Source organism: Mobula hypostoma, chromosome 5, assembly GCF_963921235.1.
Source record: "Mobula hypostoma chromosome 5, sMobHyp1.1, whole genome shotgun sequence".
In the NCBI taxonomy this organism is placed as follows: domain Eukaryota; kingdom Metazoa; phylum Chordata; class Chondrichthyes; order Myliobatiformes; family Myliobatidae; genus Mobula; species Mobula hypostoma.
Window position 1 is genome coordinate 141,628,479 of NC_086101.1, and position 24,058 is coordinate 141,652,536.

Sequence of the window (24,058 nt, forward strand, 5' to 3'; positions counted from 1 at the left end):
GTGCAAATGCAAATATGAATAAATAGCAATAAATAAGGAGAACGTGAGATAATGAGATTGAATCCTTTATCTCATTATCTCATGTAGGAACATTTCAATGATGGAGCAAATGAGTGTAGTTATTCCCTTTTATTCCAGTAACTGTTTGTGAACCTGGTGGGGAGAGTCGGAGAGTCCTGAGGCTCTTGTACTTCTACCCGATGACAGCAGCAAGAAGAGAGTGTGACTTGGGTGGTGGGGGATCTCTGATGACGGATGCTGCCTTCCTATGACAGCATTTCATGTAGATATCTCAATGGTTTGGAGGGCTTTACCCATGATGTAAGTGATAAGTTAAATAAATTGCCAAGTTATATCTCTTTGGTTACTGATAGCATTGGTAAGTAGCTTTATTGCATAAAAGTCTGCTTATACTTCAAGTCAACATATAATAAGCATTTTTCCCCAGACCTGCTGATTAGAAATGGAAGTACAGGTGGTTCTGCTATTACACTATAATTATATTTCTAAGTACCAATAAAAGCGATTGCCTGTCAATTTCCAAAGTAACTCTCAAAAGGTCTCCCATGGTGAAACTGGCATACTATGTTCCTAAGAGACTGATTACTGGGGTTTAGTTCCTGATTGAAATAGTATTATAACCAATTAGGTCTGCAAAATACATATGGTGTTCCCCAATTCATCATTTGCTTTATATCCAATCTGCATCATGGAAAAGTGTTATAGCAGAATTAAGTATAGTATAATTTCATTGTAGTTTCTTACCCATGTCATGAAACCAACAAGTATGTTTTGGTCATTTTGAAGGAAACATTCAAACTACACCCATAGGATACATTGAATCCTGCTTCTTTGCCAAAAATGGCACACCTCGGCAACCAACAGTTTGTGGTTTGTCTCGTGCACGACTTAAAATTAGCAAGACTGTTTTTACTAATGCGGAGCATTCACTCATGGGCTTGGAACAATTTTCACATGTTTGGTAAGTTGACTTTAATTGTAAAAACACATTTGTCTGAACTGCATCATTTAATCTTTGTGTGTAATAATCACTGTTCCCTCTAAGCTGTGCAGGTGTGGGGCTGCTTAGTAACTGAAATGTTCCCACACATGTAGCCTTTCCTGCCGAGCAGCTGACATTTTGTTTTACATAATTTTAATATAATTTTGTAATTATGCTAATATAATTTTGAAAATCTATGTTCGTATAATTAGGAAATGCCCTGTAATTTATTGTGTTAATGAATATAATCCATAAATTTTGTGAACAATAAATTGATCGCAACTTTTACTTCAAAGCATTTTAGTGCTCCAACGTAATTACATTGTCAGTGTTTAATGATTCTAAATTGCAGAAAGGACAATTTTGATAGTTTCAGAAAGAATCCGGCAAGTATGGATTGGCTCTTTTCTGATAAAGGTGTAGTTGGTAAGTGGGAGGCCTTGAAAAGAGAAATTTTGAGAGTACAAAGCTTGTACATGTCAGAATAAAAGGCAAGGATAATGGGTTTAGGGAATCTTGGTTTTCAAGCAATTTTGAGGTCCTGGTTAAGGAAAAAAGGAGGTAGCAGGTACATGCAGATCGGAATAAATGAAGTACTTGAGTATAAGAAATGCAGAAGAACACTTAAAAAAGAAATTAGAAGGACTAAAAGTAGGCATGAGGTTGCTCTAGCAGACAAGGTGAAGGAGAATCGTAAGGGCATCCACAGATATGTTAAGAACAAAAGGATTGCAAAGGACAAAATTGATCCTCTGGATGATCAGAATGGTAATCTATGCATGGAGCCAAAAGAGATGGTGGAGGTTTTAAATGGATAATCTGTATTTACTCTGGAGAAGGATGCAGAGTCTATAGAAGTAAGACGAAGAAGCAGTGAGGTCACGGGCTCTATACAGATTATAAAGGAAGGGGTGTATGTTCTCTTGAGGCAAATTAGAATGGACAAATCCCCAGGGGCTGAGATGGTGTTCGCTCTGAGTCTGTGGGAGGCAGTGCAGAAATTGCAGGGACCTTAGCAGAGATATTTAAATTATCTTTAGTGACAGGTGAGGTACCAGAGGATTGCAGGACAGCTAATGTCATTCTGCTATTTAAGAAAGGCAGTAAAAATAAACCAGGAAATTGAAGGTTTGTGAGCCTGACATTAGTAGTGGGAAAGTTACTGGAAGGTATTCTAAGGGACTGGATATGTGAGAATTTGGATAGACAGGGACTGATGAGGGATTGTCATCATGGCTTTGTGTGTGATATGTCATTACTAACCAATCTTATAGAGTTTTTCGAGGAAGTTGCCAGGAAAATTGATGAAGGCAAGGCAGTGGATGTTATCTAAGTGGACTTCAACAAGGCATTTGAAAAGTTCCCGCATGGGAGGTTGGTCAAGAAGATTTAGTTACTTGGCATTCAAGCTGAGGCTGCGGGAGAAGCCAGAGGACGGTAGTAGATGGTTGCTTCTCTTACTGAATACCTGTGACTAGTGAAGTGTTGCTGGATCTGTTGTTGTTTGTCATTTATATTAACGATCTGGATGATAATATTCTTAACTAGATCAGCAAATTTGTGGATGACACCAAGATTGGGGGTATAGTAGATAGCAAGCAAGACTATTAAAGCTTGAAGTGGGATCTGAACCAGCTGGAAAAATGGGCTGAAAAATGGCAGATGGAACTTAATGCAGACAAGTGTGAAGTTTTGCACTTTGGGAGGACATACCAGGGTAGGTCTTACACATGAGCAGTAAAACAAAGGTATCTCGGAATACAGGCCCATAATTCATTGATAGTGTCGTAAAGAAAGCTTTTGGCACATTGGATCAAAGTATTGAGTAGAAGCATAGGGATATTATGTTGAAGTTGTATAAGACGTTGATAAAGTCTAATTTGGAGTATTGTGTGCAGTTTTGGTTACTTATCTATAGGAAAAATGTAAATAAGATTGAAAGAGTGCAGAGAAAAATTACAAGAATGTTGCTGGGACTTGAGGACCTGAGTTATAAGGAAAGGTTGAATAAGTTAGAACTTTATTCCCCAGAACGTTGAAGATTGAGGGGAGATTTGATAGAGGCAGAGTTCAAGTTAAAAGGTGAAATGATTAAGAAGAACATGAGGGGAAACTTTTTTCACTCAGAGCGTGGTGAGAGTGCGGAGCAAGCGGCCAGGGTGAATGATGGATTCCTTTTCAATGTTTAAGAGAAGTTTGGGATAGGTGCATGGATGGGAGAATTTTGGTCTATGCAGGTCATGGGACTAGGCAGTTTAAACTGTTTGGCATGGACTAAATGGGCCAAAGGGCCTGTTTCTGTGCTGTAGTTTTCTACGACTGACTCTATAACTCAATGATTGGTCCACATAGCTGTAAAGAAAATTCGAGGGTACGTTGACTGCAGTGTCTCTCAAGTTTTGTTATACAATTTTAATATAATGTTAATTTCAATGAAAAACAACTTCCAATTTCCCTTTTGAATTGATATGAAGTCATTTTATTCTTTAGGAAAATCACTTGATTATAACAAAAGGATTAAATGTTTTGTGAAATTGGTTAATTGACTGGAAATGTTGTCTGTCAGCAAGCTCATTCGATCCAACAGTAGCACTTTTTGGCAACCTGATTGGTCAATACACTTTAAGTACTGAAATTTCAGCTAAAAAAAATCTGACTCCTGGCATTTTCCTGTAATTTTTTATTGTATTGTGATCTTTACTTTCGTTATTACTAGTTTATTATTGTCACTTTTACGGAAATACAGTGAAAAGCTTAAATTGCATTCTGTTCATATAGATCAAATCATCACAGGAGTGCATTGAGGTAGAACAAGGTAAAACAATAACAATTAAAAATAAAATGTCAAAGCTATAGAAAAAGTGCAGTGTAGATTATAAAGTGCAAGATCATAGTAGAGTAGATTGTAGGCTAGAATCTATCTTGTCATACAAGAGCTATGTTCGAATGTCTGATTACAGCGTGATAGAAGCTGTCCTTGAACCTGTTGGTACTTGCTTTCAAGCTTTTCCATCTACCACCTGATGGGAAAGGAGAGAAGAGACAATGTCCAAGGTTGGTGGGGATCTTTGATCATGTTAGCTGCTGTACTGATCCATTTGTATAAAATTGGCAGGGCATATTTAGTGCACATTTTTACTCTGTATTGGTGTTATTGGGCTATGTTCTATTGTGCTTCATTGTGATTGTTAGTGCAACTATGTTACTCAATCACACTTTGAGTAAATCTGATAAAGTACAGTAGTTTTTTATGCCACCTCTGGTATCATAGGTTCCCTTACCTGACTTGCATGAACCAGTATTATTTGGGTGGCATGGTGCATAGTGGTTAGCACTGCACTTCACGATACCAGCGACCTGGGTTCATTTCTGCTGCTGCTTATAAGGAGTTTATACGTTCTCCCCGTGACCAGGTGGGTTTCCTCCGGGTGCTCCGGTTGGTAGCTTAAAAAGTTCTGTGATTAGACTAGGATTATTGGGGATTGCTGGGCAGCTTGGCCCGAAGGGTTGGAAGAGCCTACTCTGCGTGCACTGTATCTCAATAAACAAAATAAATAAATCACTTTCATGAAAATCCAATATCCATGTCACCTTCTTGTTGAGAATGTCACCAATATTAGCAAATTCAATTTCACAACTTACATTGATGGGATTTTAAAATACTCAGTTTCCAAGCTTGCATCATAATCTCAGAAATAAATAATTGGAAATATATTGTGGTTTGATAGCTGGTCAACTTTACTTAGTTATACACTGGAATGGGTGAATGCACATATCCAGCTAAGGATTTGGGTGAATTATTTATTAGATTGTTGAAGCTTTAGTTTATTCCAGTGGATCAACTGAATGTAATATATTTAATTATTTCTCTTTCTAGAGTAGGTGGGTAATCAGTACATTTGATTTTATAAATACAATGAATGATAAGATTTTGGGATGTAAATAAGGTTGTACATTATGACATAACTATGATGTATTTTAAAATAATTCTTTATACGTTGAACCTACATTGCAAAAACAAGCTATTCAGTTCAACTTAATTATCCTACTATTTGTGTATCAAATCAACTGCTTCAAACCCCTTCACACTGGCCTTTTTAATTCCTTTCTCCTTTTTGCTACCAAGCTTCACTGTAATGAATCTGCCCAGTTTGTTTTAAGCATATTCTGGAAGAGAATTCCACATTCTAAGAAGTTCGTCCCCTGAAAACCCCATTGTATTATTTAGTGACTATATCTTATTTTTGACTTCCTAGTTTTGGGTTCTCAGTTTGCAAGTATTTTCCCTGTTACATTATAAACCTCAGGTTGACACATCACCCTCCTATTTTTTTTTTAGAGAAAATGACTGTAACCAATTTAAACTTGAACATAAATTATCAGATTCTGTCTTTTCTGTGATGTTTTTATGGAGATGAGAAATTTATGTGGAGTGTTGCCTAACAAAGCTTCTCTGCTATTCCAGTGTAAATGTCTATAAATTAATTTGGAGCTTTTATTTGTTTCTGGCCATTTGTATATCTGAGCCCTTAGATTCCAATCAGGAATGCTGCAGATAACAAACCAATTCATTTTCTTCTTTTAGCTTATATTTGCATTGTCTCAGGAATGTCTGGATTCCAATACAAGCGGCTGGGCTACTCTACCATGAAATATAGCTCCTGCTTTAATGCTTTACAGTGATCACTTTCTGTAACTTGGGTATTAATTTTCAGAAAGAAAATAAAACTGTAGCAATATGTTCAAATTTAGGAACTGTACACTCCCAGAGGAAGACAATGCTGTAAGAAATTGGAGCACCAGCATTACAGTGTATTTTTTTAAAATCTCCGATCAGCATTCCTTTTTGATACGGTTCCCAGCTAGGATAAGTGAATATGTCCTTGGACTAAAGAGCAAAGTGGGAAAAAAAAATAAGAGAGGCGCTGACTTGTAGCCTCATTCTGAAAGACTCCATGAGAACAATAGAGCCTTGTAATATAGTTTTCTAGTTCCTTGTCATAAAATTTTCTACTGGGGATGTTGAGAATGATAATATAATTTTTGTAAGTGTTGTTGAGTGCAGTCAAGTCATTGTTGACTCATGGCAACCCTATGGATAGTGTAGTTGTCCATCGGGTTTTTGTGGCAAGATACGGAAGCAAATTGCCAGACCTTTCTTCCGCGCAGATACTGCTGCTATCCAGTTGGGACCTGGCCAGATTCCAGCGCAGGACCATCCACCTCGAAGTCCAGCGCTGATGCCACTGTATCACTGGCCGACTCGAGTATTGATACAAGACCACAGTTTGAAAACAAAATATATGCAAATATGTTAAGTTTATCTAATATGTAGAGTGGATTATTTTAATATGATGATGACTTTCCTTGAAAGTTAGAAAGATTTTCTCCACCATCAGTCTGGCATTTAAGTACAAAATTTGCTGGATGGGTCTGCTTCATGATTTGTTCAGAGTATTGGTCAGACTGCACTTGGAGTATTGTGTGCAGTTCTGGTTGTTACACTACAGGAAGGATGTGGTTGCATTCAAAGAGTGCAGATGGTATCCATCATAATGCGCCAGAATTCGAGGGCTTTATTTATATGACCGTGTGACAGCTGGAGAGACAGCTGAGGAGGAAATAGACCCCAACAGGGCTGTTACGGGCTAGCTACCCATATTAGCAGGCTCCGTCACCTTGTCAGGGCACAAGAGCCTCCCTCACTTGGCTACAGGAAGTTTAAAGAGAAGTATACCCCTAGAGTCTGCGAGAGCGGGTGCACAAGAAGATTCACTGACTGACCTCCCGGTAACGAACCTTGGCATGGACATGACAGTAAATCAAAAAAGTGGCAATACTCTTGAGAAACCAGCAGCTGGAGATGTTCTTCGGACCTGTAGGTGTGGCTGGACTAAAGTAGTATCAATTCGTGGTCTTAAAATTCATCAAGGACAGAAGAAATGCTTGAAAATCTCCAACCCAGGGCCCCGCATTGACCAGATTCTGTTAAGAGGAAGGTCAAATCAGTCGGTTGAAACTCAGTGGCGGGAAGAAACCCACAGTCCTTGGAGTATCAGCACCCTACGAGATGTGGAAGAAGTTTCAGGCACAAGCTGTAGTTCAAGACATAGCCAGGCACATTGTAAAGTGGAAAGCATGTAAGGACGTAAGCCGTTGGTGAAATGGCCAAAGTCTAACAGTGAGGAGTGGGAAACCATCAATGCAGATGTGAACCTGATCTTAAGTGGCATCAAGGGATCAGCAGAAAAGAATTTGGAGAAAATGGGCGACCTGATTTATAGCTATGGAAAGGAGAAACTTGGAGTGAAGGAACAAGTCAGCAGGGAAGATATGCCTCCTCCCCCCAAATTCTGTCGTCTCCAGGAAGTCCAACAACTTTCAAAGAAAGAAGAGGCCTGAGAAAGTCGTGGAAAAAAGCAACAGCAGAAGAAAGGGAGGGCATCAACCTCCTTCAAGAGGACCTGAAACAGATGCACTCGAAGCTGTGTAGAGCAGAGAATTTAAGGAAACGACACAAAAAGGAGAAAACAACAGACTTCTTAAAGATCCCTTTAAGTATGTGAAAGGCATTTTCACAAAAGAGAAAAGCAGATTCTTGAAAGTATCAAAATAAGAGGTTGAAAGATATCTCGGAACCATCCACACTGATGAGCTAAGAGATGACATTCCACCAATCTCACCCTCACAACATCAATTAACATCAGCCCTCCCAAGCTGAATGAGGTGAAAGAGGCAGTGAAGAAGGCAAGATCGGCATCAGTGCCAGGCCCTAATGGTATTCCGTATTGTCTCTACAAGAACACCCCGGATATTCTGAAATTTCTCTGGAGAAACACGAGGATTGCGTGGGAAAAGCAAGTGATCCCCAAAGCCTGGAGAAGAGCAGGGGGCAGTTCTGATCCCGAAAGAAAAGAATTTGTCCACCATCGAACAGTTTCACCAAATAAGCCTTCTGAACATAGAAGGTAAGATCTCCTTCTGCGTGTTGGCGCAAAGACTTACAAAGTATCTGAAACAACACCATTTAATTGATACGTCAATCCAAAAGGCTGGCATAGCAGGCTTCTCGGGATGCCTTGAACATACCAGTGTCATATGGCATCAAATCCAGGTGGCTAAGAAAGAAGGAAAGGATCTGCATGTCTTGTTCCTTGACCAGGCCAATGCCTATGGATCATTTCCTCATTCTCTACTGTGGACTGTTTTGAATTTTTTCAGGTGCCTGCAACAATGACAAATCTGGTAAAACACTACTTCCAGGATCTGCAAGTTTGTCTCACAACACAGACTTCACCACAGCTTGGTAACCACCGGAAATTGGCATCGTGGCGGGGTGCACCATCTCCCCATTGGCCTTCACTATGGCAATGGAGCTTATTATCAGAGCTTTAAAATGGGTTGCGGGAGGAAAACGGCTACAGTTTGGTCAACGGTAACCACTGATATGAGCCTATATGGATGATATAACAATACTGACAACAACTGTCCCCTGCACCAAGAGACTTCTGGAAAAGCTTCATCAAAACATCATATGGGCGAGGATGAAGATCAAGCCAGCTAGTGCAGAAGTAAATCCATTGTCAAAGGTCAAGTCACGGATCAAAGATTTCATATTGACGGAACACCTGTGCTAACTGTTTCAGAAATGCCAGTGATGTCTACTATGTCTACTTATCCATTGATGTCTACTATAAGCCTACTGACTCTCACAGCTATATGGACTACTCTTCTCACCCTGTCTGTTGCAAAAATGCTATCCCCTTCTCGCAATTCCTCCGTCTCCGCCGCATCTGCTCTCAGGATGAGGCTTTTCATTTTAGGACGAGGGAGATGTCTTCCTTTTTTAAAGAAAGGGGCTTCCCTTCCTCCACTATCAACTCTGCTCTTAAACGCATCTCCCCCATTTCACGTACATCTGCTCTCACTCCATCCTCCCGCCACCCCACTAGGAATAGGGTTCCCCTGGTCCTCACCTACCACCCCACCAACCTCCGGGTCCAACATATTATTCTCCGTAACTTCCGCCACCTCCAATGGGATCCCACCACTAAGCACATCTTTCCCTCCCCGCCTCTCTGCTTTCCGCAGGGATCGCTCCCTACGCGACTCCCTTGTCCATTCGTCCCCCCCATCCCTCCCCACTGATCTCCCTCCTGGCACTTATCCGTGTAAGCGGAACAAGTGCTACACATGCCCTTACACTTCCTCCCTTACCACCATTCAGGGCCCCAAACAGTCCTTCCAGGTGAGGCAACACTTCACCTGTGAGTCGGCTGGGGTGATATACAGCGTCCGGTGCTCCCGATATGGCCTTTTATATATTGGCGAGACCCGACACAGACTGGGAGACCGCTTTGCTGAACACCTACACTCTGTCCGCCAGAGAAAGCAGGATCTCCCAGTGGCCACACATTTTAATTCCACATCCCATTCCCATTCTGACATGTCTATCCACGGCCTCCTCTACTGTAAAGATGAAGCCACACTCAGGTTGGAGGAACAACACCTTATGTTCCGTCTGGGTAGCCTCCAACCTGATGGCATGGACATCGACTTCTCTAACTTCCGCTAATGCCCCACCTCCCCCTCGTACCCCATCTGCTACTTATTTTTATACACACATTCTTTCTCTCACTCTCCTTTTTCTCCCTCTGTCCCTCTGAATATACCCCTTGCCCATCCTCTAGGTCCCCCCCACCCCCCGCCGTCTTTCTTCCGGGACCTCCTGTCTCATGATCCTCTCATATCCCTTTTGCCTATCACCTGTCCAGCTCTTGGCTCCATTCCTCCCCCTCCTGTCTTCTCCTATCATTTTGGATCTCCCCCCCCCTCCAACTTTCAAATCCCTTACTCACTCTTCCTTCAGTTAGTCCTGACGAAGGGTCTCGGCCTGAAACGTCGACTGCACCTCTTCCTAGAGATGCTGCCTGGCCTGTTGCGTTCACCAGCAACTTTTATGTGTGTTGCTTGAATTTCCAGCATCTGCAGAATTCCTGTTGTTTGCCAGTGAAGAGCTTGGGCTGATGGTATGATGCTAAGCTCAAGGACACTGAGCAGTTTAAACAACTAAAAAAGGACACCATCATGTACATAGCTTGCATCAACAAGACCTGGCTGCCAGGAAAACTCAAGCTGTGGTGCTTCCAGTTCGGCATACTCCCAAGACTCGTGGACTTTAACGGTGTATGAAATCCCTAGCAACAAGGTGGAAAAGTTCGAAAGAGTGATCAGCACACATGTGAAACTTCCACGATGCTTAAGTCCTGTTGGACTGTATGGGAACGGCAAATTAGAATTACCAGTTACAAGTTTTGTGGAAGAATTCAAATGCACCAAAGCAAGATTGGTCATGACCCTCGCTGAATCTGAAGATACTGTTATTCGAACAGCAGCCCCCCGTGTGGCAACGGGGAGGAAGTGAACCCCATCTGAAGCCGTTCAGAGTGCTAAGTTTGCTCTTTGCTTCAGGGATGTGGTTGGCCAAGTCCAAATTGGGAGAACCGGGCTTGGGCTCGTCCCAATATCTCCTCAGTGGCACAAGGCAACATCAGTGCAGAAGAGACGGCTCATGGTGGAGGAGGTGAGAAGACAGGAGGAAGCAGAGCCATCTCAATGGCCAAGCAGGGTCAATGGACTAATTGGGAGAGCCTGGAAAAGAGGAAACTCAGCTGGCGTGACATCTGGGAGATGGAGGGATCTCGGCTAAGTTTTGTCATCAGAGCCACTTATGACCTCTTACCCACACCCCAGAACCTGAACCAGTGGTGGGGAGAAGACCCCGCTTGCTCTCTTTGTCAAGCACCTGCATCACTAAGGTACATTTTAACAGGATGCATCATGAGCCTCAGGCAGGAGCGGTATACTTGGCAGCATAACCAAGTTCTCAGACAGCTGGCATCAATCTTGGAACAGAGGCGAATCATCACAAATGCTCTCCCACAAACATCGGCAAGAAATGTTCACATCACACGATTTGTACCAGCAGGCCAACCTCTAGAGCACCATATAACATCAAAAGAGGTAAGCATTCTGCAGGTTGCTCGGGATTGGAAAATGGACGTGGACTTGGGAGGAAAGAAAGCTTATGTTCCCTCCAGACATTGTGGCTACAACACTCGGGCCAGACATGGTCCTGTGGTCCATAACAGCCAAGTTGGCATATGTTGTGGAATTGCCAAGTACCAGGGGAAGATGGTGTTGAAGAAGCTTATGAGAGGAAAAAAGACCAAGTACTCTGAACTGGCAACTGAAGCTGCCCAGAACGGCTGGAAGACCAAGATTTTCCCTGTAGAAGTGGGATGCACGGGATTCATGGCTACATCTATGACCAGTCTATTGAAGAAGATGGGGGTGAGGGTTATTCACTCCAACAAGCAATCAAGTCTTTGTCAAATGCAGCAGAAGAAAGCAGCAATTGGATTTGGATTAAAAGGAAAGACAGCAACTGGGCTGCAAAATGAAGACAGGAGGGTATGAAACTGAGGGGGGGGGTGTCTGGGACGCTAGGTAGCATCATTGAGCCCTCTGGAGATGCCGTGGGCTTATCATGAAACATCAAAGAAGGAGGGTGCCCATCTGATGACCCTGATGAGGTACCTACCCTCCTTGTCATCACTCCAAGCCCACTGCCAACATCGAGAGTGCCAACTTATCAGAGGGATTGAAACATCAAGTCCTATTAGCTCTACTAAGGAGAGATTCGATAGACTGAGTACTTCTTATTTGAAGTAGGGGATATGAGGGCCATGTTTTCCATATAGAAGGTACTGAATATATAGAACAAGTTGCCAGAGGAAATGGTAGAGCTAGATACATTTGTTTATTTATTTATTGTGATGCCATGCGGAATTGGCCCTTCTGGCCCTTTGAGCCGCACCACCTGGCAACCCTTGCCTAATGACGGGACAATTTGCAATGAGCAATTAACCTGCCAACTGGTACATCTTTGGTATGTGTTACAATGTTTAAAAGGCATTGAGTAGACAGAGCAATGCACAAAATGTTTGAGAGACTCAGCAGGTCAGGCAGCATCTATGAAAAACATTCGAAGTTTCGGGCTGAGGCCCTTCAACAGGACTGGAAAGAAAGGGGAAGACGCCAGAATGAAATGGTGGGGTGGAGGAAAAGGAAGACATGCAGGAAAGTGATAGGTGAATCCAGGTGGGAGGGATAGGGAAAGTGCTGAAGAAAAAGGAATCTGATGGGTGAGGAGAGTGGACCATAGGAGAAAGGGTAAGGAGAGGCACTAGGGGGTGGTCATAGGCAGGTGAGGAAAAAAGTTAAGAAGCCAGAGTGGGGAATATAAGAGGGAAGGGAGAAGGGATCAGTTACTGGGAGGAGACATCAATGGTCATGCCATCAGGTTGGAGGCCAGCTACACAGAATATGAGATGTTGCTCCTGTACCCAGAGAATGGCCTCATCATGGCAAAAGAGGAGTCCATGGATCATCATGTCGGAATAGCGATGGGGATAGGATTTTAAATATCGGAATTGGAATGAGGATAGGCCACAGGGAAATTCCACTTTTGGCACAAGGAGCGGAATTGCTTGAAAAAGTAGTTCCACAGATTCACATTGGGTAGAAGAGGCCTCATTGGAAGCACTGGGTACAATAAACAACACCAACAGATTCATCGGTGAAGTGTTGCCTCACCTGGGAAGACTGCTTGGGACTCTGAATAAAAGTAAGGGAGTAGGCGAATGAGTAGGTGTAGCATTTCTGTCACTTGCAGGTATATATGCCAAAAGGGAAATCAGTGGGGAGGGACGAATGGGTAAGGGAATACTTGGATAAATCCCTGGATAGGAAAGAAGAGGGGTATGAGCTTAACGTGTGCAAATGGGATTAATGTACATGGGTATCGGGGGCGAATTGGGCTGAAGGTCCTGTTTCTATGTTGTACAGTTCAGAGACACTGATATAACAACAGCTGTGAGGTATTCAGATTCAGGGGACTTAAGGGATATGTGGTTAGTGCAGTAAAGTGCTGCTAAGATAAAAGATTAGCCTTAAAATTCATTGAATGATATATTAAGTATGAGTGGCTGTTTCTGTTATGTTTGTGTTTTATTTATTCGTTTATGAGATAATGGGCGTCACCAGCTAAGCTAGTGTTTATTGCCCATCCCTAGTTGCCCTTGAGAAGGTGATGATGAGCTGCCTTTTTGAACCACTGCTGTCCCTAAGGTGTAGGTACCCACAGTGCTGTTAGGGGGGGAGTTCCATGATTTTGACCAGGCGACAATGAAGGAATGGTGATATGTTTCCAAATCAGAATGGTGAGTGACTTGGAGGGGGGATTTCCAAATGGTGGTGTTCCCAGGTATCTGCTGTTCTCGTCTTTTAGATGGTGGTGGTTGTATATTACTAAAGGCTATATCTTAATTTACAGAATACTGCAATCACTGTGCGGGAGTCATTTTATATTATCCCATCAATAATCAATAGGTATATTGCAACACAAGTTCTATACTCTTTAAAAATTTCTGTACCAATGAATAATCTTATTCTTTGCTTGAATATGTGATTAAATATCTAAATTTTAAATGTGGAACAATTGATTTATACAGGATTATCTTTATTTTTCACAAGAATGGGCATCAAAGCTATAAAGCTAAAGTCAAACCACCTCGACTGAATGGACTAAAAACTGGAGTGTTTTCTACAAGAAGTCCACACCGTCCCAATGCAGTAGGTTTAACATTGGGGAAGCTTGATAAGATTGAAGGTAAGCTGCTTCAAATATATTCAGTGTTGGTGCTAGACTGCATTGCTGCATACAGTAAGACTTCATTCAAAACAGAAAAGCAGAAGTGAAGATCTTAGCAACACACATCAAAGTTGCTGGTGAACGCAGCAGGCCAGGCAGCATCTCTAGGAAGAGGTACAGTCGACGTTTCAGGCCGAGACCCTTCGTCAGGACTAACTGAAGGAAGAACGATCAGTGAAAGGAATCTGAATAACAATGCTATTAACCCTTGAAAAATTGCCGGTGCCCATAATGGAGGTTGTGAGGGCTGGAGGGAAGCAGTGGAAATTTTGTAGTTCACATGCCATCTAGAGGACTTTGGTACTTCTGGGACTCACCTCTTGTCCCTAACTCTTCCTTCAGTTAGTCCTGACAAAGGGTCTCGGCCTGAAACGTCAACTGTACCTCTTCCTACAGATGCTGCCTGGCCTGCTGCGTTCACCAGCAACTTTGATGTGTGTTGCTTGAATTTCCAGCATCTGCAGAATTCCTGTTGTTTGCGAGTGAAGATCTTAGTGCTGTCTGCATGAATTCCAGATTAAGGAGGCAGTAATAAATTTTAAGTCTGAGGATGGAACTTTTCTTAATGACAGAATGTTTGCTTTATGAGCAATTGCAGTTTCCATACTAAAAAAATGAATAGTCATTAAATCACTAAGAGTGTCAAACTGGTTAAACGATCAGTGAAAGGAATCTGAATAACAGTGCTATTAACCTTTGAAAAATTGCCAGTGCCCATAATGGAGGTTGTGAGAGCTGGAGGGAAGCAGTGGAAATTTTGTAGTTCACATGCCATATAGAGGACTTTGATACTCCTGGGACTCATCTCTTGTCCCTACTTGCCTTTAAAAGTGCTGAATAACCACCGCTTGAAACAGCTGCAGCATGTGTAGTGAGGTTTCTCTATGGATCATTCCAAAATTCTGAGCCAGTAATGATTAACAGTGATCGAATTCAAAATCAAGTTAATATAGGATTTGTCGGGAAACTTGGAGATTTAAGTGTGTTACACATGTTCTGACGTGGGAAGGTTGGGATTACATTATTCAGGTGAAATTGTTTCTTAATTGAAGCAACCTTGAAAGTTATCTTTGGATCAGTTTCTCCCGGATTTGGAGATCCCAGTTCACATCAACTTTGACTCTATGTTAATGTTTTAAATTGTATTCTATCAAAAATAGATCAAATTGATTCAGTCCGATTTTTAATATTGTGGATACTCATGCTTAACAATGAATACTGATTTTTATTTGTGTTTAATACTGTGTAATTTCCAAACCTTTTACAGGTGACACTCTTTATCTTTCGGGAATTGACATGATACAAGGAACACCAGTACTGGATATTAAACCATATATTCCAGATTATGACACACCTAGGGTTGACCCAATGGATAATGTAAATGAGAGTCAAGAGGTTTTTGTGCCAGAAGAGCAATGCCAAGGAATACCCAATCTGATCTCTGGGAAGGTAACTGAGGAGAGTGAGGATAAGCGATCAATCCATGTCAAAGTGGCTTCAAAGGTAGTAGCCGATCGTGCTATTGATCAGGTAGAACATTCTCCCAAAGATACCACATGCCCATTTAGAAGGACAGATGGCGAGATAATGGATGAAAAAGGCAAGGTCGGGAAAATGTCACTACCAACTACCAAGAATAACCCCAAAAAAGAGAAGTATTGTGAACATCAACTAAATGAGAAAGTTGATCAGCTTGCTGGAAAAGGGATTGCTTCTTATGAAAGCATACACTTAACCGTGGAGAAAATCAAAAGCCAGTTAGTTCACAGTGATATTATAAACTGCATAACTGAAGAAGATGAAGTAAGTTGCCTTAAACCTGAGAAATCTCTGACAGTCGGCAAGAGGAAGAAAACAAATAATGTTGCTATTAACATACCTTGGAATAAATTGTCCAATGGCAATATTGCAACTTGGATAAAACAGTCACCTGTGACTTCCTTAAAGGTTCGATTCACTCCTCATGCAGAAATGGATTTGCAGCAGTTTCAGGCTCCAGGAGGGTCAGGTATGAATGATGGTGCAGTAGCAATTAATAGTGAAATTGGAATGTAGAATCTAGATCTCTGCTTTCAGATGTATCATCAACTGAATAATGGAACTATCATAATAGTAATGACTCATAAGGTTACTAGCCTCTTGAGAGTTATTGGATAAAGTTTTTGGCTGCATTGCTCTTTATCCACTGTCTCACATTTGGTCCTGTGATTTTTTTGTTTTTTTTTAGTTGCTTCCAGTCAGCTGCAATTTGAAAATTACTATTCTGCTTCCAGTTTTCTTTCAGAGGACCACTCCAGATAATCACAAATAGCTGCACAAAATAATTAATTTTCCCTCTAGTTCTTTTGCCTATTATCTTGAACACCTGTATTAAATATTTGTCCGGTCACCAGATAATCAGCGGGTTCTGTTTTTACATACATCCATCAGTTGATTTTGTCCATAAGTCAGAAGAATGTGTATAGGAACCACTTGGATCTAGTGATCAAAATTCTGTTAGTTTCAGGGTAATAATGGAGAAGGATAAGAAAGGCCAATTTTAATGGTATCAGTAAAAGATCTGGCAGGTGTAGATTAGGATGGATTGTTTTCAGGCTAAGGGATGCACGGTAAGTGGGAGGCCTTCAAAAGTGAAATATTGAGAGCACAGTGTTTTTATGTTCCTGTTAGAATAAAAGGTAAGGATAACAGGTCTAGGGGACCTTGGTTTTCCAGGGATATTGAGGCCCTGGTTAAGAAAGAAAAGGAGGTGCATAGCAAGAATAAGCAGGAAGAGACAAACGAGGTGCTTGAGTATAAGAAATGCATTGGAACATTAAAGAGGGAAATCAGGAGGCCTAAAGGAAGGCATGAGGTTGCTCTGGCAGACAAGGTGAAGGAGAATCCTAAAGATCTCTACAGATAGACTGAGAGCAAAAGGATAGCAAGGGACAAAATTGGTCTGCTTGAAGATCAGGAGGGTCATCTACGTACAAATGGAGCCAAAAGAGATGGGGGAGATCTTAAATGGATTTTTTGAATCTGTATTTATGAAGGAGATGGATGCAGAAATCTTTATAACTGATGCAAAATGTGATGTGTTGGAGAAGGTGCGGCTCCAAGGAGGCGAATCATTTTCATATTTTCTGGGATTGCCCTAAATTAAGTCTATTTTGGGAAGGTATTCATAGAACATTAGTTAAGGTACTTAGGTCCCAGATACCTCTGAACTTTGAGACGCTCTATTTGGGGCATGTATTGTTCCTTGAACAGAAGGAAGATGTAAAGTTGCTGCAGGCCCTCTTAGCGGCAAGTAAGAAATCAATCACTAGAAAATGGCTAACTCCAATACCACCTACATTAGAAGATTGGTACGAAATTATCTTGGAAATATTTAAAATGGAAAAGTTGACTTTCTCCCTGAGAACTCAAAAAGAAACATTTTATCAAATCTGGAATAAATGGATTGAATATATAACCCCAATGCGAGCAGACTTTAGATGACTCTCCTAATGATTTATATTGCTCTTCTCATCAACACAGTAATATTGCTAACGTAAACACCCCTACTCTAAATGTTTGTTTTTTTTTTGGAAAATAGAGAATTAACACAAGTAAAGGGAAAGATTTGGGAAAGGGATAAAAAAAAATGAAAAAATTAAGTAAATAAGTACATAGGGATTGGATAATTATGTCTGCGGGCAGGAACAAGCATGAACAAATTGGGATATAAACACCTACAATGGTTGGTATATAGGCTTGTATGCAACATTTTGGACCAGTGGAAATGGTCCGGAAGGGTTGTATGGAAACTATTATTACCATTTTTCTTAACAACTAATTTCATTACTTAGCCTAATAGGTTAGATTTACCACAGTACATAATTATCTATTTAAATGTTTATTTTCCTTTTATATCATCTCAATGTGTACTTAAGAATGTATAAATAATTGTAGTTTTATACATATAAAAAAATGGAAAAGGTTATATGTGTGAAAAAAGTACATGATAATTGTGAATTCCTTATCCAAATAAAAATAAAATTAAAAAAAATAAAATAAAATAAAATGTCCTTAGCCATAGGTGAGATACCAGATGACTGGAGGATAGCCAATGTTGTTCTGTTGTTCAAGAAAGGCTCTAAAAATAAACAATAATATAATAAGCTAGGGATTCTGATGTCAGTAGTGGGTAAATCATTGGAAGGTATTCTAAGGGAAAGAATATATAAGTATTTGGATAGACAGCCTGATTATGAATAGTCAACGTGGCTTTGTAGTACATTGTGTCTAACCAATCTTACAGAGTTTTTCAAAGATTTTTACTAGGAAAGTTGATGAAGAAATGGCTACTGCCTACATGGACTTCAGCAAGACCTTTGATAAGGTCCTGCATGGGAGGTTGGTCAAGAAGGTGCAGTCACTTGGTATTTAGGATGATGTAAACTGGGTTCAACCTTTGCTTCGTGGGAGAAGCCAGAGAGTAATAGTAGGTAGTTGTCCCTCTGACTGGAGGCCTGTGACTATTGATGTGCCGCAGGTACTGGTGTTGGTTTCTTTGTTTGTCATCTATCTCACTGATCTGGATGATAATCTGTTAAACTAGATCGGCAAATTTGTGGATGACACCAAGATTGGGGGGTGTAGTAGACAGCAAGGAAGCAAAGCTTGCAGGAGGATATGGATCAGCTAAAATGGCTGATAGAATTTAATGTAAATAATTGTGAGGTGTTGTATTTTGGGTTGACAAACGTTAGGTAGGACGTGCACAATGAATATTGGGGCACTGAGGAGTGCAGAGGAACAGAGGGACCTGGGGATACAGATCTGTAATTCCTTGAAAAGGGTGTCACAGGTTGATAAGGTTGTAAAGGGAGCTTTTAGCACATTGGCCTTCATAAATCAAAGCACTGAGTACAGGAGTTGAGCTGTTATGTTGAAATTGTATGAGGTGTCGGTGAGGCTTAACTGGAAAGATGTGCAGTTCTGGCCTCCTACCAGGAATGCATTGGATATGTGATTCGGAAAGAGGAGTTAGAATGCACGGTAATTATGGGAAAGATTGAAGGGAAGAAAGCATGAAGAAGACAAAGACAAATGATGGAGAGAGCAGCTAGGGAACTGGAAATGAATACCAATGAATTGATCCACTTGACCTGAAACAGGAGTGTGTGGGCCATAGCAGTCAGAGCTCAAACTGGGCACGGCACCTGATGGTGATGATGACTAATAGGAAACATATCAATGAGATTTAAAGAGGACTGGGAAAATCTACAAGTATGTTGCTGGGACTTGAGAATCTGAGTTTTAGAGAGTGGTTGAATAGGTTAGGACTTTATTTCATGGAGCATAGGAGAAAGAGGGGAGATTTAATAGAGTTATACAAAACTTAGAGGTATAGATGGGATATGCAAGCAGGGTTTTTCCATTGAGGTTGGATGAGACTAGTATAAGAGGTCATGGGCTAAATGTGAAAGGTGAAATATTTAAAAGGAACCTGAGGGGATCCTCTTCACTCAGAGTGCTGTGAGTATGAAACAAAGTGGTGGAGCAAGATGATTGTAATATAAGATCAGTTTTTGTATAAGGAGGGTTATTGAGGGCTATGGCCTAGATGCAGGTCAATGGGACTAGATAGAATAACAGTTCTTCATGGGATAGATGCACCAAAGGGCCTGTGTCTGTGCTGCTTTGATCGCTTTGTTAAAACTTGGAGGAACCATCACGAACTTCCACAGCCATGATCACCCTGTGATTTCAGTCTCTGAGGCCCACGTGAGGAGGGTGAACCCACGGAAAGCATACCCCCAGGTGGGTTACCTGGCCGAGTACTGAAGACCTGTGTAGATCAACTGACTGGAGTGTTCACTGAGATCCTGCTTTGGCAGTCTGAGGTACCCACCTGCTTCAGACAGGCTTTAGTTATACTGGTGCCTTAAGAATGTGGTAACCTGCCTCAGTGATTATTGTCCAGTAGCATTTACATCCACGACGATGAATTGTTCTGAGAGACTGATGATACACAGTACCTCATACCTGAGAAGTGACTTGGATCTGCTCCAATTTGCCTACCTGCACAATAGGACTACAGCAGATGCCATTTCATTGACTGAACTCTGGAATACCTGAACAGCAAAGATGTATACGTCAGGATGCTGTTTATCGACTACAGCTCGGCATTCAATATTATCATCCTCTCAGAGCTGATCAATGAACTTCAAGACTTTGGCCTCAGTACTTCCTTATGCAATTGGATCCTCGATTTCCTCACTTGCAGACCTAGTCATTTTGTATTGGCAACAATGTCTTCTCCACAATCTCCATCAACACAGGTGCACCACAAGGCTGTGTGCTTAGCTCCCTGCTCTACTCACTTTATACTTAGGACTGTGTGGCTAGCCATAGTTTGAATGCCATGTTTAAGATTGCTGATGACGCCACTGCCATAGGCAAAATCAAAAGCAGTGATAAATCAGCATATAGGAGGTAGACCTTCAATCTGACTGAACAGTACCACAACAACAACCACTTACTCAATGTCAGCAAGACCAAGGAGCTGATGATTGACTTCAGGAGAGGAAAGCAGAAGTCCATGAGAGCCAGTCCTCATCGGGGGGGGGGGGGGGGATCAGAGGTGGAGAGGGTCAGCAACTTTTACATTTCTAGGTGTTATTTTATAAGAGGTCCTGTCCTGGGCCCAGCACGCAAGAGCAATTATGAAGAAAGCACGGCAATGCCTCTATTTCCTTGGAAGATTATGAAGACTTGGCATGACATCTAACACTTTGACAATCTTCTATAGATTTGGGGTGGAGAGTATATTGACTGGCTGCATGACTGCCTGGTGTGGAAACACCAATGCCCTTGAATGGAAAATCCTACAAAAACTAATGGATTTGGCCCGTCCATCACAGGTAAAGCCCTCTCCACCATTGAGCACATCTACATGGAGCATTGTCTTGGGAAAGCTGCGTCCTTCATCAGGAACGTCCACCACCCAGCCCATGAACTCTTCTCACTTTTGCTATGAGAATAAAGGTGCAGGAGTCTCTGGGCTCTCCACCAGGTCCAGGAACAGTTGTTACTGCTCATCCATCGGGCTCTTGAACCAGAGGGATCACTTCACCCAGTTTCACTTGCCCTATCACTGAACTGTTCCCACAACTTGTGGACACACTTCCAAGGACTCTTCATCTCTTGTTCTTGGTATTTATTGCTTGCTTATTTATTATTTATTTATTAATCTCCTCTCTCTCCCCCCCTCCCCCCCCCCCACATTTGAACTGTTTGTGTGACTTTTGCACACTGTTATCTGCCCAGTTGGTGCAGTTTTTCGTTTTTTCGTTGATTCTATTATGGTTATTGAACTTCCTGAGTATGCCTGCAAGAAATTGAATTGCAGGGTTGTATATGGTGACATGTATATAGTTTGATAAAAAGTTTACTTTGATCTCTATATGATAACCTTCACAATACTGCAAGGAATGGCTTCAAGAGATTGATAAGAAAGAATAATCACTAAAAGTAGAGAGAGAAAAATACTATTTCTACTTTACATTGGAACCAGCTTTTGTACAAATATTGGTCTTTTGAATTTAATAGTATTACAGGAGCCCATTTGTATGGTACCAGAAAGTTTGTGACCTGTTTAGAATTTTCTCTATTTCTGCATCAGAATGACATAAAATGTGATCAGATCTTCATGCAAGTCCTAAAACTAGATAGAGAACCTAATTAAATAAATAACACGAAAAAACATTATGGTTCATTTATTGAGAAAAATAATGCAATATTACATGTATTTGTTAGAAAAAGTATGTGAACATCTAGTTCACTTAAGGGGGAAATTAGAGTCGGGTGTTTCAATCGATGAGATGTCTATCAGGTGTGAGTGTAGGAGGTTTTGCCCTATTTAATGAATGTAAACCTGGGTCTTCACTATCAAAGTCTGATCTTCACCACACTGGTTTTTGGAAGTGAGCCATGCCTTGATCAAAGGAGATTTCTGAGAACCTCTGAAAAAGGTTGTTGATGCTCACCAAGCTAGAAAAGGATAGAAAACCATTTTTAAAGAGTTTCGGCTCTACCAATCCATGGTCGGGCAGATGGTGTACAAATGGAAGAAATTCAACACCATTGTTACTCTCCCCAGGAGTGGTCGGCCAACAAAAATCACTCCGAGAGCAAGGCACAACGAACCCCAGGGTAACATCTAAGGAGCTACAGGCCTCTCTTGTTTTGGCTAATGTTAGTGTTCATTAGTCTACCATCAGGCAAACACTGAACAACAATGGTGTGAAAGCCACTACTCTCCAAAAAGAACATTGGTGCCCATCTAATTTTTGCTAAAGATCACATGGATAAGCTCAAAGGCTATTGGAATAATGTTCTGTGAACGGATGAGTCCAAAATAGAACTTTTTGACTTAATGAGAAGCATTATAGTTGGTGAAAAGCAAACACTGCATTCCAGCATAAGAATCTCATCCCATCTGTGAAACACGGTGGCAGCAGTGTCATGGCTTGGGCCTGCTTTGCTGCCTCAGGACCAGGATGCTTGCCATTATTTAAGGAACTATGAATTCTGAATTGTACCAGTAAATTCTACAGGAAAATGTCAGCGGATCTGTCTGTGAACTGAAACTCAAGAGAAAGTGGGTCGTGCAGCAAGATAATGACCCTAAACACACAAGTCAGCCTACCAAAGAATGGTTAAAGCAGAAGAAACTTCATGTTTTGTTATGGCCGAATCAAAGTCCTGGCCTTAATCCTATAGAAATGTTGTGGAAGGTCATGAAATAAGTAGTTCACGCAAGGAAGCCTACCAACATCCCAAAGTTGAAGCAGTTTTGTAAGGAGAAATGGCCTAAAATTCCTCCAGGCCAATGTGCAGGACTGATCAATAGTTGCTGGAAACCTTTGGTTGAAGTTATTGCTATACAAGGGGGTCACACCAGTTACTGTAAGCAAGGTTTACATACTTTTTCCAACAAATACATGTAATATTGGGTATTCTCAATGAATAAATGAAAGAGTATATTTTTTGTGTTACTTGTTCAGTTAGGTTCTCCTTATCTAGTTTTAGGATCTCCATGAAGATCTGATCACATTTTAGGTCATATTTATGCAGAAATAGAGAAAATTCTAAAGGGTTCACAAACTTTCTATCACCACTATGTCCATAAGTCAGGGTTTGTAACCCAGGGACAGCATTAATTCCTTTACTTTTTCTAAATAATCGATGTCAGAGGCTTTTCTGTTGTACGTCTGGCATCCTTTTCCCAAGGTGTCTTGTGCAGACTAGAACTCAGCACTCCATCTGAGGTCTAAAAGCTGCCTTATACATTATAGTAGTAAGTCTACAGATCCTGTGTACTTAAATGATGAGTACAATTGCATCCACCCATCTGCTCATGTATGGATTTTCTGTTTAAAGTGCTCCTAGAATGAAATGTGGGGAAAGGGGGAGATGTACTTTTCCAAATAGTGTAGTTTGTTATCACCCAAACACACATTCTGCACCACTGCTTACAGTGAGCCATTAGGGTGTTCATGCAGGTAAGATGTTACATTTTGTATGCATTAATTTAGATTTCTTTGAAGTTGATAAAAATGAATTAAGTTTGTGCAGTTGGCTATGAAAAGAAGTTACTTTTGAAAAGTATAGGATGCCTTAATCTAACAGTCTTGATTTATGTGTTGAGTGTTTAGTTATACTTTTTGGGTGTGATTCATTCAGTGAAAAATACTTTCTATTTTGAGTCGGAACATTACGGATTGTTGAAAATTGAGAATAAAGTCAGATTTGCTCTGCTGCTAAGGGCGCTGTCTTTTGGATGAATTGCTAAAGTAAGGCTGTATTGTCAGGAAGGCATAAAAATGGAAAAGGCCTACCCAGGGAGTTCTCATCCTTGATGTATTTATTTCTCATTCCTGATCAAAATAGAACAGAATTTCCTGATAATTTTGCAGCTCCTACACTGCAACAGTAGGCACACTTTGGAAGCATTTAATTGAATATTAAATGCTTAGGAAGACCTGAAAGGAATGTGAAAGTTGCTTTACATGCCTGCCTCATCAGTCCTTATTACCTGATAAATGTTGGCCAGCATTGATGTGTCAAGCCAGTGTTCTCATGAAATTTCTGTCATAGACCTGAAATGTTAGTTCTGTTTCTCATATGCTTTTACATTTGTTCAATATTTATGGTATCTTTTTTTAAAGCCCTCACCTCTCGCCACTGCCACTACCGTCTGTAGAATTTTAGTTTTATGGCTCTTTCGTGTTTCTTAGATTTTATTA

At 41.0% G+C, this 24,058-nt stretch overlaps 1 protein-coding gene across 1 annotated transcript in view; it reads left to right on the forward strand.

Moving 5' to 3' along the window:
* The window catches only part of trmo (tRNA methyltransferase O), a 38,217-nt gene that overhangs the window by 12,043 nt on the left and 2,116 nt on the right, over positions 1-24,058 (forward strand). The window contains exons 3-5 of the mRNA XM_063049105.1: positions 808-982; positions 13,579-13,736; positions 15,046-15,786. Coding sequence (XP_062905175.1) covers positions 808-982; positions 13,579-13,736; positions 15,046-15,786 — 1,074 coding nt within the window. The remainder of the gene's footprint in view (positions 1-807; positions 983-13,578; positions 13,737-15,045; positions 15,787-24,058) is intronic.